The following is a 19,205-nucleotide window of genomic DNA, read 5'->3' on the forward strand; positions in this document are numbered from 1 at the left end:
AATTTATAGTAAAAATTGTGCAGTGATGTAATTATTAATTACACGTTATGTGTGAGTGTGTGTGTCATTGTCATTTGCACTGTATGTGAAGAAATTTAGACTCTACCTGTAGTGCTGTTGCCATCTGTTTGTCAGTGAGGGGTCCACAGACACACACACACACACACACACACGTCTTGGCCTGCTATTCTCCAGGGCTTATATGCTGTGCCATGCCCAGTACTCTAACACTGTACAAGCCAGATCCTTTCAAACCAAAAGTACATAAATCCACACACACAGGCACACATGATGTCCCGCACACTCATACACACATCCGCAACACACCTGCACGTATATTACTCTGTTAACACCTGACATCTAGTCTCAGTATGAGCTGGCAGCTAGGTTCACCCAACGCTCCAATGAGCTATGCCAACCGTTGCTGGCAGGTTCTTAGCTTGGTGTGTGTTTGTATTAAGCCTAGAACTCTGTTGTGTTATTCTGCTGATATTCAGTCATCCATTGAGCAATGAGGCATGGCATAAAGATGAAAAAATGGATCATTTATTTAATTTGTTCATTTTGATTTAGGCAACAATAAAGGTTATCTCAAAGAGCTGCACATAAGCAACTAAAAAATTATATTCAGTTGATTAATTGCTGATTAATAAAATTTACCCTATGTCTTCTTAGGATGCAAGCTGTTCGTTTTTTTGTTTCTGTAGAGGTTTTCATTAGTTTTTTGGTGTAAAATAAAAAATTTCCCTAGGAATGTCAGATTAGTAAGACCTCAGATATTTTTATAAAAAATACTTTTTTTCTGTCAGTTAACTCTTCAAATTTTAAAATTTCAAAGGTGACAATTCTCTTAAAATTTCTTACAAAGAAAAGTTTAAACCTTTTTAATTTTTTTTTTCTTTGCCGTGTCTTGTCTGGCTGTGAAGCAAGCAGAATTGATGTCTGAATGCTGGTGACAAGCCTAACAGATTTACTCTCAGGTGGAGCATCAAAGCGTCTGCTTTAATGTCACGCCTGATACTTAAAACTTTATTGTTATTGTTTTTGAATGCTTTGTAATTCCGACCAGACACGGAGAAAGAGGTGAAAGAGAAAGGAGGAGATGGGGGGGAGGGGGGGGGGGGGTCCACAAAATTAAACAATCAATAATGAACAAGAGTCTGCTTCTAGACCTGCAGAAAGAGAAAAACAAACAAATAAATAAAAGGGACACACTGTAATACAACAGGAGCAAGCTATCACTGCGTCAACCTAATGAGGAAATATGGAGTCAACATTGTTTTACTGAACAATCACACGATAATAAATCACAGTGCATGTAGTGCCAACCACAGCCTTAAGACATGTGTTGAATGTGCCCAAGTCCATACTTTTGAGAGCACCATGTGAGCACCTGTGTGTGTACACGCACTTGTATATGTAAGGTTTCTCTATAGAAGCATAAAATAGAGAGTGTGAGGGGCCACAGATCTGCCCACCAAAGACGTGTAGGAAATGGAGGGTTAGGGTTAGGGTTCAAGTCCCAGAGATCCAGGAGCTGCTCCAGAGCACAGGGACCCCAGGGAGACTGTAACCAGGGAAGCCCCAGCCCCCCCTTGAGAGGCGCAGAAGACTGCCCCGGGGGGCTACAACCAGCAGCCGCCAGAGTCCCGGGAGATATCAGCGGCAAGCCCCAGGCCTGCAGCCTCCCACCCCTCAGCCGGCTGATTTATTTAAACATATTTTAAATCAAGATCAAGTCCCCTTAAAGGTGGAGTATGGAACACAAACACCAAAGTGACGTCTAGTGTGTAGAGGTTGTAGTTGCAATAATAGAACAAGGTTTCCAGCTGTTGGGATACCAGGCTCACTGTCAATATGTGAAAATTTTTATTTGGGTCCTTCTGCCGTAGGCTTCACCTAAACTCACTCTGTTTTAGATCCTTTATGGTCGCTCCTCTTCCGAGAAGGATGACATCTTCTGGGCTCAGAAGCAACTGCTGGACATGTTGAATCCACCATTTTCCACAGGGCCAGCCTCGCTGTGCCAAGCGACTGTTTAACAACCCGCAATAGTGCCCTCTTTTGGCTGGTAGATGTAAACATAAACCCAGTGTCATGCCCGTCAAAACAAATAGTTGAGCTTTTTTTTTATATGGCTTTTTAAGGAAATACTGTACCTTCATTCTACACATCTCTACACAACATAAATACCAAGTAGTGTTTCTATGGCTACATTGTGATTTCTTAGTAAATATTCTATTTAGTAAGAGATCAATTTTATTGTCTTTATCTTAGTGAATCTCTAATAAAAGAGCAAGTCACTCCCAAATCAACTTTTTTTGCTGATAAACTATATAAATATGTGTCTAATCGTGCTGCAGACACTGTTTTGCTCTGTGTCTGCGTCTCACCTCATGTGTCTCCTTTTGTCCTCATTCGTCTCTAGGTGCTCCTTTTGTGTCTTCTAGCGCCCTCATGTGTCGTGTCTGCATCTTCCTCATGTGTCTCCTGGTGTTCCCCATTTGCCCTCTAGGTTTCCCTCCTCAGACTTCCCTCTCCCAGGTCCTGTGCTCTCTTGGTCCCCTCTTAGCCACGCCCCTGTAGTTTCTTTCTGTAGTGTTTTCCTTTATTGTCAGCTTCCCCTTGGAATATTAGTTATGTTCATACCTTCTGGTCTTTTGTTTTTCTCTTGGGTCATTTTCCTTTGTTACAGTCTTTCATCATTTAGTGTGTTTTTTTCCACCAGTGTTATCTTCCTCCTCCCTGAGTTAGTAATTGTGTTCACCTGGTCCCTCTCCCCACACACCTGCAATTCATCTCCCTCTCATCTTCCCAGTCTATATAAGCCCTGTCTTGTCTCTGTGTGGTTGTTGGTCCATTGTATTTTCTGTCAGCATTTGTTCGTGCTCTGTCTGAGCTTTTCGTCTCTAGGTCTTCGTGCTCTTAGTGAGCTTCTTGTCTCTAGGTTTTTTGGTGCTCTAAGAGAGCTTTGGGTGTCCTGTGCTCTAGGACTTTTGGACTTTGGCTCGCTGCCTTGGATTTATTTTTGTTCTTTTATCCTGCAAAGAAAAGGATTTTTACTTTGTACTAACTTCTGCCTCTTGTCGTCTGGGTAATCTGCATATTTGGGTCCTAAATATCCCCACAACGTGACAGACACATGTAGTCAATAATTTGGCACTTCAGTGCATTTTAGTTAAAATTTAAATATTCTGCCTAAAACTGTCAGTGTTGTGCCAGGTAAAAACTCTGCATTGCATTTGAATTTTAATCTGCCACCGGTATTGGCTAAGAGGTATGCCATGATGTTAACTGGTACATTATGATGTCACAATGCTGTCGTGAGCGTGTGTGTGTGTGTGTGTGTGTGTGTGTGTGTGTGTGTGTGTGTGTGTGTGTGTGTGTGTGTGTGTGTGTGTTAGCGCCTCCACCCTCTCGGTCTGCTAGGCAAAAGCATTTGTTGCATTTTTCAAACAGGAAGTGGGAGTGGAGTAAGAATCTGGTAGGGGGTGACTTGCACTTTAACAGATGTTCTAGTAGTAGCACATTCAATGTCAAAGAAAGTAAAATGTTATCAGGAGAGGGAGAATGTTTAAGTGGTTAGCAGCAGAGTGCTAGCCGATGGCCCCCTCCGTGATGCTTCCACAGCTCAGCAGAACACCATTGTAGCTTCTTCTGGGGAGAAAAACACTTAGAGAGAAAATAAAGTTAACAGCTGAAATTGGAGGAAGTAATGCAATTAGAGAGAAGTGGTAGAAGAAAGAGTGCGGAACGTGATCAATATTTCCTCCAGCAGTCTAAGCCTATAGCAGCATAACTACAGATACAACTGTGGATAACGTAGCCTTTTAGATGGAGGCATGTTGGAGGCAGGACAAGGGAGAGCTGTCTTTACCTACTGTATTCTCTACTGTACACTCCGCCTCTCTCTACTCCCTCACTCGTCCAGATCTGGGCTAACATCAGATTTTAACTGTAGGCCCTATAAAATAAGCCTAGTCTTAAAAGTAGACAAGGTGTCTGCCTCGTGGACTAAAGCTGGAAGCAGTTTCCACAAGAGAGGAGCCTGACAGTTAAATGATCTGTCTCCAGTCCTATTTTAGATCTTCTGGGAACCACCAGTAGACCTGCAGTGAGAGAGCAAAGTGCTCTGTTAGGAATGTATGGAACAATCAGATCACTGATGTATGATGGAGCTTGATTATTAAGAGCTTTATATGTGAGAAGGAGGATCTTAAAATCTATTCTGAATTTAACAGGTAGCCAATGTAGGGAAGCTAAGACAGGAAAAATATTAACTCTCTTTTTAATTCTCATCAGAACTCTAGCTGCAGCATTTTGGACAAGCTGAAGACTTTTAACTACATTCTGTGGACTTCCTGATAGTAATGAATTACAGTAATCCAGTCTTGAGGTAATAAATACATGAACTAGTTTTTCAGCATCACTCCTGGAAAGGATGCTCCTAATCTTAGCAATATTCCGGAGGTGTATGAAGGAAATCCTACAAACCTGTTTATCCTGGTCATAGATAACACCAAGGTTGTTTACTTTATTCTCAGAGGCTAATCTATTGCTGTTCAGGTCAGATGATGGACTAAGCAATTTCCTTTTCTGAAGAAAACTTCAGTCCCTTCTTGATTGAAAAGCAGAAAATTTAGAGTCATCCAATTTTTTATGTCTTCAAGACAAGCCTGTAATCTACCTAACTGATTATGTTCATCAGGTTTATGTATAAATGTAACTGAGTATCTTGCATTCCTTGGTTCTTTTTAAAAACAGAAAAGAAAAGTTGTTCTTTACTTTGTTTGCTAACATTTGGGCTTCTTAGCCATCCTCAGAGCTGTGACGATGTTCATGGCGTCACTTCCTTCTCCGTTTATCTGTGGGCAGCAGAGGATATTGCTGCCCTCTGCTGCCCGCCCCCTCCTCATCAGTGACAGTCCCATACATGATCTAACGTGTAGACTCCATCATATCATACTATACCATACCAACTTTATTTCTATAGCACAATTTAAGACACGGCATGAGAGCTGACCAAAGTGCTGAACAGGCAGGATCAATTAAAACAAAAAAGAAAAAACAAGGAGAAGATAAAACACAACAATAAAAACTATAGACTTATAATACGATGACATGAATCACTATCTAAAAGCCAAGTCATAAAAGTAGGTTTTTAAACGAGATTTAAAAACAGGAAGAGAGGATGCCACTAACTGTAATGTTCCAGAGCATGGGGGCAGCATGGACAAACACACGTTCACCTCGTGATTTGTAGGACATCCGGGGAGTGCAAAGCAGTAGACGGTCAGCTGACCTCAACATACGAGTAGGTACGTAGGGAGTCAGCACAGCAAAGTCATCTCTGTTCATGGTTCTGTGTCCACGTCTCCTTATTCCTATGGCTTCCTTAGTCCATCTTTTCTATTTTTGTTGTTCGGTGTTTATGATCCTTGTGTTGTCCCAGTCCATTATGTGGTTTTCCCTTGTGCAGTGGTCTGTTACAGCTGATTTCTTTATTCTACTTTCTGTTTCTTGTTTTGCTGCTCTTGTGTCTTCGGTTTGTTACCTTCTCACACTCCTTTTCTATATTCTAATGTTTGTGTGTTGAGTTGGCGTCCGGTTTCTCCTATATATGTTTTATTGCAGAGTTTGCATGGGATTGTCAATAAGACTGGAGCAGCAAGGAAGAGTGGTTGGTATGTCCTTCAGCAGTGTATATCGACAGCATAACTAAAGGGGTGAGCCTGAATAACCCAAGATTATTATAAAGTTGATCGAAAAAAAATTTTCTTTTAAGGGTAGCTGATTGGAATGAAAAGTAAGTTGGAGCTCGTACATCGAGGAGTAGTTAATTGATGCAGTCAGAAAACAAAACGAGGTAGCGGAGCGTTGAAGCCGGGAGTGATTGAAGAAGAGGAAGGATGAGACAGGGGTGATAGATAAGAGAGGAGGAATGATAGAGGGACAAGAGGTAGAGGTATGGATCTATATTCTGTCCATACATGGGGCCTCTTTTCCATCGGTGACCTTTGGCTTGTCACTCATTATTAATACAAGATGTAAATAGGGACCTTTCACCCTCTCATTGATATGGGGCTGTGTGTGTGTGTGTGTGTGTGTGTGTGTGTGTGTGTGTGTGTGTGTGTGTGTGTGTGTGTGTGTGTGTGTGTGTGTGTGTGTGTGTGTGTGTGTGTGTGTGTGTGTGTGTGTGTGTGTGTGTGTGTGTGTAGGGGGAGCTCATTTGTCAACATGTGTACTACATGTTCACATAATATACAGAGAAGAATTTTCAAAAGATCCCCACTCAGCATTGAAAGATTATGCTGCTGTGTTGTAAGATGCTCTAGTGTGCATTAATTTAATCAGTTTTAATTTGGTAAAAGTTGTATTTTGAATAAAGTCTGGGTTTGAACGACAAAGGATTCTTAGAAATTAACAAAACACACACTTGACTTTCATTTTCTGTCCTTCGTTACTACTCTCATTCAAGATATTGTGGGCAGCAGTAGCTCAGGAGGTAGAGCGGGTTGTAGGGTTTGGTTAATTGGGTGCTTTAAGAGCTCAATATATATTTTACCTCTACTTATGACCCATGAGCTGTGATACTCTATCTAAATATAGAATATCACCCTTATCTATGAGAGCAGAATTCTGGATGTAAAAGAATTTGGTCTGCGTTAAGCTATGAGTTGATTATTATTAAAAACCACATCAGACGCAATCTCACTGTGTTCTACGTACTCAAATGGAGACGCACTTTTTTGGATCCGAGATGTCAGGGGAGGTCGGAGACCCCAGGTACCGAAGTCCGTAGATTAACTGCAGTACGACCAGGTCAGTCCAGAGTCATCTCCAGGTAACGACAGTTGGAACTAGTTTGCGTCTCAGGAATAACTCTTAAGGAGTTGAACAAATCAGCTTGTTCTGCAGGAACTATTTTATTGTATCAGCTTTGCAGGTGCAAAAAAGGTTTTGACGACGTGTCAAAAGCTTTGGTGGTTAAAGAGTTGTTGCTCCAGGTGGCCGGTGTGGAGCTTTCTCTAGAACTGAAGAATCACCAGAGTGATCTGGTTTTAATGATCTCATGTTATGATTATGTAGCCAACCAGAGGTTGACAAGTTTGAGGATATTACCAAGAATCTAAGAAACACGCCTTCTTTGATCCGGAGGCTCTGATCTGGGGTAAAGGCTATTTATGTGTCATGGATTTAACTTTACCTACTTTGTTCTTGTGTGAGTGCAAATGTTATGACCTTGTCAAGTAAACATGCTGAAACATATATCATTAAGCACAGATGAATGAACATTTCAATATTTTATAATTATTATAAGTAGCAATAAACAAATGTTTATTTAATGATTATCTAGCTTGTAAATTTTAGAAGTTCATATTTAATTTTAAAAATCTTTCTTCTGTTCTTCTGTGAGCAAAGAGTCTTAGATAAAAGGGTGCTGTGTGAGGGACCTTGGAAAGAACAGGATGTCAATGTTACGATTTCGTTATCTCTGTCAGAGCTGCAGGCTCTGAGCTCCAGCTGGTGTGAGGAAGGCGGGCTGATTTAAAGGGAACACGTGCAGTCTCGTGTCTCCTTTTTGACCAGATGTTGAATAGTCAAACAGTACTTAAACTGACCATTGCTGGACGTTACAGGGCTGTCCAGTAATCAGAAGGTTTCAGGTTCAATCCCGGCTTCAGACAGAGAATTCTGCTGTTGTGTCCTTGGGCAAGACACTTAACCCACGTTGCCTGCTGGTGGTGGTCGGAGGGACTGGTGGCACCAGTGCTCGGCAGCCTCACCTCTGTCAGTGTGCCCCAGAGCAGCTGTGGCTACAATGTAGCTCATCATCATCAGCGCTTGAATGTGTGTGTGAATGGAAAAATGATTTACTGTAGTGTAAAGCGCTTTGGAGTCCTCTGACTCTGAAAGGCGCTATACAAGTGTGGTTCAGTTATCGTTATCGTATCTTTACTTGGTGGACATATAGTTGGTGCATATTTGCATCTTTGGTTTGTGTATATTTGTGTGTGCGTTGATCTCAGACTGGGCTAGAAGCTCTGCTCTGTGCCAGCTTGGCTGATTAATGGGGTCGTCATGGCAATCAGACGGAATGAGGGTATGAAACACAGGCGGCCTGCCTCACTAGACCCCTACACGCTGCCTGGCACACACACACACACTTATGGTCCCATACACACTTGCAGATTCGCTCTGCCTAGCATATCTCTGGCAGACATGTTTGTCTGATTGCTGTAGTTCTTTCTTCTTGTCTCTATCATGTATACTTATTGTTTTATAGATTGCCACTAAGCCATTTAATATTTTGACATTTTCACTTCTCCATAAGGATAACTTTAATTCCAGCTGTCTCTATCTTCCTTAAACTCCTTTTGGTCAGTGTTTCAGCTATTTTTTTGTTCACGTTTCTTCATCCATCAACTCTGATGTAATTCTATCTTTCGTCTAATGTTTCCCCTAACATTTCAAACCTTTTAGATTCAATCATCAAATCCTCTTGTCCATCTATGTTCTTTTTCTATTTTAGCCTCTTTTTTACTCTTTCCACCTTCCAACTTTACTCAGCTAGCCTCAATACAATTTCCAATCTCCTTGCTCTCTTTATACCTCCTTTACTTCTCTCATTCACTCTTTTTCCTCCTCTGCATCATTTTCTTATGTCTTTTTGCCACCTAACACTTCCTACTTCCATCCTTTCCTCTGTGCTGTCCTTCTATCCTCCCTTGGCTCTTCCAGATGTTATACTGTGACCCTTGGGATCACTAGTGAGAGAGTGTATGCATGTGTGTGCTTGTGTGCATACATATGTCTGAATATGGTTGTGTAGCATTATTGTTTGTGCATAAATGCAACAGTGTGTGTGTGCGTGCGTGCGTGCGTGTGTGTGTGTGTGTGTGTGTGTGTTGTATTAATACATCCCATTGATCAGAGCAGGACCCCTGACAGTCATCATCCCAGAGAACCATCTGGCCGACACCTGACGCTCCCTCACCCAAACAGAAGCTGACACCCTATTAATCTGCTACTGCCATGCATACATACCTGTGTGTGTGTGTGTGTGTGTGTGTGTGTGTGTGTGTGTGTGTGCATCAGTGACAGTATGTGGAAAACACTGTGTAAAAGGTTTTGCGTCACACGCAACATTTCTTGCCATGCCCATGTTGTTACGTACAAGTATGTGTGCGCGTTTCAGTACGCTCTTGAAATCCAAATGGTGTACACACACATGCACCACTCTGCCATCCGCCAACAACAGCCGGAGCTGAAGGGTGCTTGGAAATTAAGGTTATTACACAAATTGAGCCATATGGTCTAAATATTTCAGAGCTGCAATTTACTAGGCAATAAAAATGGCCCCTACCTCGGTAATGGTGTAAATTACAGCTTAACCACCAGCGCTAATGATGTCCTTCTGTACGCCCCGTAACCAACCGTACATGAAGGACACATTGTTTAAAAAATACCCCAGGAAAAGCAAAAGGGAGAGGGGTGGGCCGAGGGAGGAAAATGGAAGCAGAGATGGGGTAGAGGGGGAATGCTGAGATGAATGGAGGAGAGGAAGAAAGTGAAGGAAGAGTCTGGAAGTGAGTAGAAATAAAAAGAGGGGGTGATTGATAAGGATTGGGGAGAAATAGTGAGTCAAGAGAGCGAACAGCATGTTTACAATCTGTTAGTTTATCATTAAGAACCCGTCAGAGAGTGGGAAACAGAGTGGGACAGCCGGAGAACCGAGTCTCAAAACCAATATGAGGTTTTATAATGTGTGTGTGATTAGTGTGAGTCACCTATACAGTCAAATATGTGTGTGTGATTAAGCATGCACAGTCGGAGGAATCAAAACGATTAGTTTGTTAAAGGCCAAGTTTACTGAGGAACCGTATTTGTTATTCTTGAAATGTGATCGGTCACTCTGACTTTTTGAATTAGCCGCTGATAGAAAATAGACAAGGAAACAGTCAGAAAAGCCTGATGACTGCACATCATATAGTCAAATTAGCATTCATGGACTCGCCCTTCTTGGATCTCTACGGGGATCGCTGTTGTTGAGTTAGCGTGCAGGACACTAGTAGAAGCTAGCTGTTAGCATTATCAACTCCCCGGCATGGCAGAACTCTTTCAGTTTGTGTTAATTGTGGAGATAAAACATCTACAATGCTAAGCAGATGGAGTCTGTGGTAGAGTCGTGTTGCTGTTAGCCAATCAGAGGTGAGATGCATGAAAATCATGAAATAAGACTCCAAACCCTTCTGCACATCTCTGCTCTGACTCTCTTCTTGTTCCCGATTCAGTTGCACCAGAGCTTTTTTACCCACAGAGATCGACTCACAGGGCATTCATTTATACTAGAGGCCACTCTAAATGTCTTGAAGAAAACGAGTGAACTTGATCTTTAATTCTAAAAATAACCATTAAAAACATGTCTGTCATGTCAGCACATTTCAGATCAGGATATAGATTTGTTGTTTAATGTTGGAAAATGCCTTAGTCCTCCATCTGTGGCTGGGAGAAATCTAAACTCTAGAAGGTTGGTGCCTTGTTTGTGATGGATGGTAAGATGGAGCGAGAGATGGTTTGGTCTGCATTGCTCCAGTTTGTTGAGGTGAAGGAAGAGTTGTGCTGAAAGGAAATTTACAGTTTTATCTATGTTCCAACCCTTGCCTGTATCATAAGATTTGGATTAGGATTACAAGAACAAGACCTTGAAAGAGATGCACACCATCATCTAGTTGGAGATCAGAGTAGAGCTACTGCTGCTCCTCATCAAAGGAGTCAGCTGAGCTGGTCTGCCTTCTGGTCACCTTCCTGTGGAGGTTTTTTGGGCACATCCGCATAGAGATGACCCCAGAGCACACCTGCTGACTGGAGGGTGTCACTGGGTAGCAGAGTTGACTGGATCATGGTTGGATAGAGAGATGGATGTTCATTTAAAATAAAGAATAGAAGCCGCCTCAGAGTGACACGCAGAAGACCTTAAGGACACAAAAATAAAAAATAAATGTTGGGGTTATTAGGAGCGAACAATTAGTAAGCTTCAACTTACTTTTGGATTCTTCAATAAATTCTGTAAATATGGGAATATTTACTGATTTATTAATTAATTAAGATATTCTTAGATATACGGGGCACCATTCCCCTTTTACCGGGGAAAAATTGAATCCAAAACTCTTATCAGTCTTTCTTGAAGTTCGTAGAATCCTTGGAGCAGAGACTTCTCTTCGACACAACAAAGCTACTGGAGACGAAAATCTGAATTTTATAACGTTTAATTAACAATTTGTCAAATGAATAAACAGTGGCATAAATGAATAATAACCATGTGATATAATAAAAGGATGTATATTCAAAATAATGTTCAAGGTGTTTGTGTGGTGTGTGTGAGTGAGTGTGTGTGTGTGTGTGTGTGTGTGAGAGATGAATGGGTCTTTGTTTCCCCAGAGTAGGTGGGGGAAAGTGAGCTGTGAGTGTGTGTGGGGCTCTGCCCCTCCCCTCGCATTCAACAGGAGACCTGGATGTGTAAAGTTTCCTACTTTCCCGAACACTTAGTGGCTTAGAATCACAGTAAAACTTAACTCAAACACTTCAAAAGTTAACAAACAACAAAAGGGTCACTTGTAAATTATTTAATCTAAAAGGAGTCGGCAGCCTGGCCAGAGCTGACGACTAAAGATATTAGCGATGATCAATAAGCAGTTTATTCTTTCAAAATGACCCGAAGGACGAATTGGGAGCGAAAGAGGAAAACACGAAGCTACTTTTTAAGCAATAGCGCGGTTTTATTGCTTATTCTGGACTATAGAGGAAACGGGAGAAGAAAAGGAGAGAGAAAAAAATGAGTTTTCTGATCACCAAAGCAGCAAGGCGTCCCCCGCTGTTATGATTTGACGGTTCTCCGTTTTCTCCGCAGTTTTCAGCGTCATCCGTCGGTTTAATGCTTTCTCCGTTGTTTGGCTCCACGAGTGTTTCTCCACGGAGCGTCTCTGAGAGCTGAATGGAGCTCCGCTCGTTCCCAGTCAGGTCCCGATGGAGTTGAGTGTAGTTTCCAGCGGTTGCGTGGCTCAACTTGGCACTTAGAGCTTCCGCGTGCTCAAGTTGTCGGAGCGTTGACAAGCGTGTCCTTACCGCCAGGTATCCTGGGCAAAAGAACGAGGTTTCTTTGTCTCTGCTGAAGATTTATGGTCTTAGTTCGCGGGAAAAGCTCCACGGCTTCCCGCACATGCGCAGAACGTGTTTCTGGTACTAGGCGGTGACATCACCCAATGCTTCCGTGTGCAAAGCATCATGGGAAATGAAGTTTCTTGGCGCTGATGTGATTATTTGCTTTTCAGAGCAATTTAAGCACAGTCATTTTGGAGAAAATCACTGCATAGTAATTTCCTCATGAGGTCAGACCCTCAACATAAATGATCATAAAGTAAACATTTCAAATGTTGGTATTAATGTTAATGTCTGCCTCTTTCAGCAGGCAAGTCATCAGCAGCAGATCTGACCAGCGTACCACGTCTGGTCAGTCGCATAGCAACTCGACTGATAGCTGTCATACCTTCTCCTAAAGTCTTTAAACCATTTTTACTTCCTATGCAAACGTCCTCTCGCCACTACGCAGCTGCTGAGGAGTTGATGAAGAATAAAAGGGTGGCGGAAAAAAACGTGTCAGTTTTTGCCCTTGATCTCTGAGATACCTTTTAACAAATGAGGGCACTAAAGGGTTTTGAGGGGAGACAGGAATGCAGCGTTAAGTGAACAGAGCATGAAGAAAGGAAGGAAGGAGTGGCAGAGAGGATGAGGAGACTCTGATGTGGAGTTTGTTAGACCCTCAGCCTATCAGACCCCTTATTTAGAGGTCTCCATCTCTGATTGGAGGGCTCTTAGCATTCTGCATAAACATCCAAATAATCAGGCTGCAACACTCTCTTCTCCTCACTGCCCCCCCCCCTCTCTCTCTCAGTCTCAACATTTTTGATGTTTGTCTGCTTCTGTGTCAAATTACAGTTCTCATTCTACTCGTCCACCACAGCCATCCATACTTTCCATCTTCTGTCTGTTCTCATTCATTGAAGTGAGTTTTTATTCTCCTACTTCCTGTTCCTCTCTCTCTCTCCTTCTGTTGTCTGTCAAATGCAAACACCCTCACACACATGCGCACACACTCTTTCTCACAGTAATAACAGGTTGTGTGTTATTGTGTCTCTGTCTGTGAAGAGGCCACACCATCCAGTGTAGAGCTCTCCACTTGTTCTAATGGCTGTTTAATGCTGCGTCTGATCTGATGGGCATCACTTCAGAGAAACACTGAGACTGAATGAGTGGGAGTAGAAAAGAGAGAGATGACAAGTGTTTCTGATCTCTGGACTCATTCAACTCCAGAGGGAAGTGTGTTTGGGGTGCTTGTGTATGACAGTGTTCTGTTTGTTTTGCTAGAGGGCAGTCGTTTTTTAGAAGCTTCCTTTGTGATGAGATTTCCACAGTGTGGATGGGATTTCAGTGTCTGTGGTTTAATTATCAGTCAGAATGACGTCTGTTGTTTGTGTCTGGGTTTTAAGGTGATGGGTTAAGAGCTTCTGCCAGGCGCTCTGATAGGGATGCTCGATATCGGCTCTTCACCGATATCTGATATGCTGTTATAGCCTAACCCTTAGTTTCCGATACGGTAAAAAAGAGTAAAACCCAATATGATCATTTCCAACATGGCATTTTAATACCTGATCGGCTTTCTGCTTCGTTAGCTTTAATCGTTTTTGCTCTTTTAGGGAAATTATTTGTGTAAATAATGTGTGACATTTATTTAAAAACTAGTCATCAGTTCTGTGTGTTTTTTTATACATGCTCAATTACATGAAGGTATCAGTAGACAATCAATAAGAACCTTTTCTCTAAGATTATTTTAGAGGATTTCTGTATCTTTAAGAATACCATCCCATTGCTTTGGCTATGTTACACACACACGCAGCATGATATATGCACACCAAATAAGCTGCTCCTGGGGTCTAGAGCCACCAAAGCCAATCATAGATGCCGGTGTGAAGTGGACATGCTTGCTCCAAACCCCTACAGTCTCTCTGTACATCTGTGCTGGCCACAAACAAAGCGCATGCCTAATGGCACTCTGTGTGTCAGTGGGTGTGTCTTCATGTGTGTGTGTGTGTGTGTGTGTGTGTGTGTGTGTGTGTGTGTGTGTGTGTGTGTGTGTGTGTGTGTTACACAAATGTCTGTATGTGTCAGGGTTTGTCCAACGCACCCTGACTAACAGGGACACCCATGCAGGGCATTTGTAAACAGACACAGGGCAATTGTTCCAGCAGCAAGGAAATAGGTATGCACATATAAATATGCACACACACACACATACACACATACACACACCAATTTGGCTTTAGAGCTTGGCATGAGGAGTGTGAGATCAGCGAGTGGCACTGGTTCACCTCGGAAACCTCTGAAAACAATTACTGCTCTCACAGGGCTGGTCAGGACGCAGCCTGGGCTAATAGACTAGACTAGAGAACAGAAGTGAGCTGAATCGAGATGAACAGAGTCGAATCTGATTAGAGCAAGTTTCATCGTTCACTGTAAACCTAAACCTCAGAAGAAAAGATGAAGGACTTTGCTACTTTAAACATTCCTAAAGCGGACCACTCAAAGCTTGCTCACCTGACCGTAACCCTGGTTCTTTTCCTTTTGTGTTTCTGTTACTTTCATCCTGCAGTGTGTGTGTGCGTGCGTGTGTGTGTGTGTGTGAGAGAGAGAGAGAGAGGGGGGGAGAGGGGGAGAGAGAGAGAGAGGGGGAGAGGGGGAGAGGGGGAGAGGGAGAGAGAGAGAGAGAGAGAGAGAGAGAGAGAGAGAGAGAGAGAGAGAGAGAGAGAGAGAGAGAGAGAGAGAGAGAGAGAGAGAGAGAGAGAGAGAGAGAGAGAGAGAGAGAGAGAGAGAGAGAGTGTGCATTTTTTTGCTGTGCATGTGTGTGCATGTGTGTAGCCATATGCTAATACTGGTGTGTCTCTGTCTCTCTGCGGGGCCCAGTTCTGGGGCCTTTGTGAGATAATCAGCATAATTCTTTTGACAAATACACATGGTTATTCTTAATTAGTATCACACACTGTCCCCCTGGCTGCACTGTGCCTCTCTACCTGAATATCACATGCACACATGTGCGCGCGCACACACTGATGTGCAGCTGCACTCACACATTCCTAGAGACAGGAGAGCAGAAAGCAAGGTGCTGGCCGATGTTGGTTTGTTACACACGCAAATGCACGAATATAAACCTTGAGTTTACAACAGAAAGTGTGCGTTTGTGTGTGCGGGATTAGAGGAACACACCCTTTTATGAAGGCTACACGTTCAGAAACACACACTGCTCGGTGGAACACTGCTGCAGCTCATCTCACTCAGATTGAGAAAGAAATGATTGTATAGATTGCTTCCCTGAGCTCAATGCTAAGTCTTGTTGAACAACGTCGGCTCGGTGAGGCCTTTAATGTTTAAATTAGTGAGACCTTTTCCTGTCTGTTCTCTTCTGTCTCCTTTTTTCTCCCTCTCTCCTGTTTACACTCCCCATCATCTTCTCCTCTCACTTGACTTCTTGCTCCCTTCTGCTGCATTTTGTATGATTAACTGGTGTCTTTGATCATCTGCACACACATGCATATGCTAGAGTGCGCTGAATTTAAGTTGACAAGAACCCTTTCCTTTCATATCTTACTCTCTAGCTCATAATGTGGTCTTTATGGGTTAGCCGTTTTTCTTTTATTCTGTGGAAAACCAAAAGTTACAGAAAAATCACTATTTATCAAAGAGCCTTTTTCCACTACAGGAGCTTTTGTGTTGTGAGGGAAACCTTAATGGTTTATTGCATTCACAAAATTGGTGAAACGCAGAAATTTGACATAATAAATTAAGTAAAGTTGTTTTTTTGTGTAAAAAAATAAAGAATGCAGATTCAAACATTGTCTGTACTTAAAGAGCAAGTCACCCCCAAATAAAAATTTTTTTGCTGATAAACTAAATAAATGAGTGTCTAAACGTGCTGCAGACACGTGTCGTCAATAATTTGGCACTTCAGTGCATCTTAGTTAAAATTTAAATATTCTGCCTAAAACTGGCAGTGTTGTGCCGTTGTCAGGTAAAAAGTCTGCACTGTATTTTAATTTAATTCTGCCACCGCTATTGGCTAAGAAGTATGCTATGATGTAAACTGGTACATTATGATGTCACAATGCTGTCGTGAGCCTGAGTGTGTGTGTGTATTTGTTAGCGGCTCCGCCCTCTCGGTCTGCCAGGCAACAGCATGTGTTGCATTTTTCAAACATGAAGTGGGAGTGGAGTTAGACTCTGGTAGGGGTTGACTTGCTCTTTAAAAATGGCTTATCTTTCTCAGTTTTTTCTGCTTCTATAAATATATTTGTTTTGGTTACATGAGAAAATGCAAGATGAGTAGTTAATGTGGGAGCTGTTAATGTAATAGTCGTGTGTTTCAGCATAGGATCGTTTGATTACAGCTTGTCTTTGTGCCTGCTTGTGTGAATTTCATAGTCCTTGATTGTTTTGTGTGTGTGTGTGTGCGTGCATGCGTGCGTGTGTGTGTGTGTGTGTGTGTGTGTCGTGGGGGCAGCAGGCTGTTATTGCGGTGTGTTTCAGTGAGGAAGTGTTTGAATGTATTGCCATCTAGAGGCATGTAGCTGAGTCTCCACGCTCCTATAAAATCTGCCAGCACCAGATGCTGCTATTGACAATGTGCATATGTTAACAGCTTTATAGGCCACATGCCTCACATATTTCACTGGCTTTTAAGGTAGAGAGATCTCTCATTCTGGCTCACTTAATCTGTCTCTCCCTTTTGCCACATCTATCTTTTTCTCTCCACAGCTTCTTCCACTCTTTCTTTACTTAATCTCTTTCACTCTCCCCTCCTTGTTCTCTTTTACTTTCTTCATCAGTTATTAACTAACTCACATCTTACTTTTTCTTATCCATCTTCTCCTCTGTTCCCTTTTTTGTGCTTCCTTCACCCCTCTTTCTCTATCGTTCCCCTCCCTCTCTCGTTGCGCCCCTCCCTCTGTCTAGTGAAAAGTGGAGGACTTAGCTTGTGTCTAGGTGTCGAGGGGCTTATTAATCCTGTTTTACTGTGGATGGGAAATATGCTGGCTTCCAGACATGAATACAGTAAGAACATGCTTTCTGATTGTTGTTCAGGCAGTTCATCCGTGGTGCCACGCTACAGTGATTTGTCAAGGTTTTTTTTTTGTTTGAGTTGAAGCCTTTTTGATCCTTCTGTCGTCGCGCAGAAGTGGGTTACCAGTTAATCTCTTTACATATGCTTGATTATGTGAGAGCATACCATCCTGAACAGACTACATTTGATCTGCACACTTGACACTTGAAAGAAATTTACAATTGACTTCTTCAACAAAAACAGGCAGGCAGGTAAAGACGCTACATCCAGGAACCCAGTGCTCCCAGTCCTGCTTGTCATCTCACACCAGGGCCTTTTTTAACAACAGTCTGACTCTTATCAATTAGTAAATGGTGTTTTCACTGTTACACCCCCCCCCCCACCCCACCCCACCCCACCCCCCCACCCCCCCACACACACACACACACACACACACACTCTGTCCCTGTGTCTGCCGGGGTCTTGGGTTGGGTCCCATTGCCTAAAGCCACTGGCACGTGCCCGGTTACTGTGTGTGTGTGTGTGTGTGTGTGTGCGTGTGTGTGTGTGTGTGTGTGCGCCCGCGTGTGCGTGCGTGTGTGTATGTGTGTGTTTGAGATAATAAGGCTGCATGTGCGACAAACACTGAATCTGGAAGCTTTGAAATCCCCCAGAAGGGACAGCCCTTTGCCCGGTGTCTGCGTACTTCACCATGGCAGAGCCTGTGTGTTGAAACGCTGATATCACAAATCCCTTGTCATGTCATCTTAGTAACCATTGTTCCTTTTTATTTCCCCTTTTTTAATAAATGATGCCCTGGTTTAATTCACACTGGATTTATTTGTGTAACTAATTCACGTTTGCTCTCTTCGGCTTTGGCATTTAACCCAAATTATTATCAGCCTTTCTTTGCTGCATTTTACTACAGTTCAATCATCTCCTTCTCCCCGACTCCCTCTTTTCATCCATATGTTGCTGATTCTGTCTCTCAGGGTTCAGTTCTGGAGGCAACACTCTACGGCCTGGAACCTTTCAACCTGTACAGCCTTCGTGTGGAAGCTGTAAACGAGGCAGGTGGGTCGAAAAACGGTAAAAAACAAAGAAAAGAGTTAAGTGCCTGCCTCATAACTGGAAGGTGGCAGGATTGAGCCCTGTTCAGTCAGTTGGTTTTGGAAGGGTCGGTGACGCCAGTGTTCAGGAGCTTTGCCTCTGTCAGGACAGCTGTGGCTACTGTGTAGCTCATCACCACCAGAATATGTGTGTGTGTGGGGGGGGGGGGGGGCAGGCCAATTACTATTTTTAACTATAGAAATTTCATTGACTCAGTCTAAATATTTTTTCATATTTCAGGCAGTGTTTCCAGTCCGTGGGTGGACATCAGAACTCTGGAGGCTTCTCCAGCTGGCCTGGCTAACTTCACGGTGGAGCACAGAGAGCAGGGCAGAGCGTTGCTGCTCAGCTGGGATGAGCCACGTTCTCCAAACGGAGTCATCACGGTACAAACCAGGCTCATGCAATCATTAACAGATGTATAATCATTCACCTTTCTAGTTCGCTAAAGAAATTAATTTGGACATGTACTTCAAATACATTCTGATCAACACTCCACACACAGCTGCAGACCAATAAGCAAACACACATCCTTTTATATATGTATGTTAGATAGTCCTTATTTGTCTTTATTAATCTCTCCTTTGCCCTTTCAACCTTACAGATGTATAACTTGTACAGTGAAGGAAACCTGGAGTTCAGTGGACTATCACGCAGTTTCCTCTTCCGTCGTTTGGAGCCATGGACCGTTTACTCTCTGACTCTTGAGGCGTGTACCTCGGCAGGCTGCACACACAGCCGTCCTCACCACATCACCACAGCAGCAGCACTGCCTGCTTCTCAACTTCCCCCCAGGCCTCTCTCCATCGGCCCGGACCATGTCTCACTTACATGGGACCCCCCATCTCAACCAAATGGACCAATTGGAGAGTATTCCTTGCTTGGGAGGAGTCTGGAGGAGAAGGGGAGGCTACGGAGTAGTGATGAGGACATTGAAATGGGGAAG

At 42.9% G+C, this 19,205-nt stretch overlaps 1 protein-coding gene across 3 annotated transcripts in view; it reads left to right on the forward strand.

The window, feature by feature from the left end:
• ush2a (Usher syndrome 2A (autosomal recessive, mild)) overlaps positions 1–19,205 on the forward strand; it is a 380,755-nt gene that overhangs the window by 337,128 nt on the left and 24,422 nt on the right. For all 3 annotated transcript variants that reach the window (XM_070554793.1, XM_070554794.1, XM_070554795.1), the window contains exons 75-77: positions 18,142–18,223; positions 18,500–18,645; positions 18,864–19,205. In XM_070554793.1, the coding sequence (XP_070410894.1) occupies positions 18,142–18,223; positions 18,500–18,645; positions 18,864–19,205 (570 nt within the window). The remainder of the gene's footprint in view (positions 1–18,141; positions 18,224–18,499; positions 18,646–18,863) is intronic.

This window comes from Nothobranchius furzeri, chromosome 9 (genome assembly GCF_043380555.1).
Source record: "Nothobranchius furzeri strain GRZ-AD chromosome 9, NfurGRZ-RIMD1, whole genome shotgun sequence".
Lineage (NCBI taxonomy): Eukaryota > Metazoa > Chordata > Actinopteri > Cyprinodontiformes > Nothobranchiidae > Nothobranchius > Nothobranchius furzeri.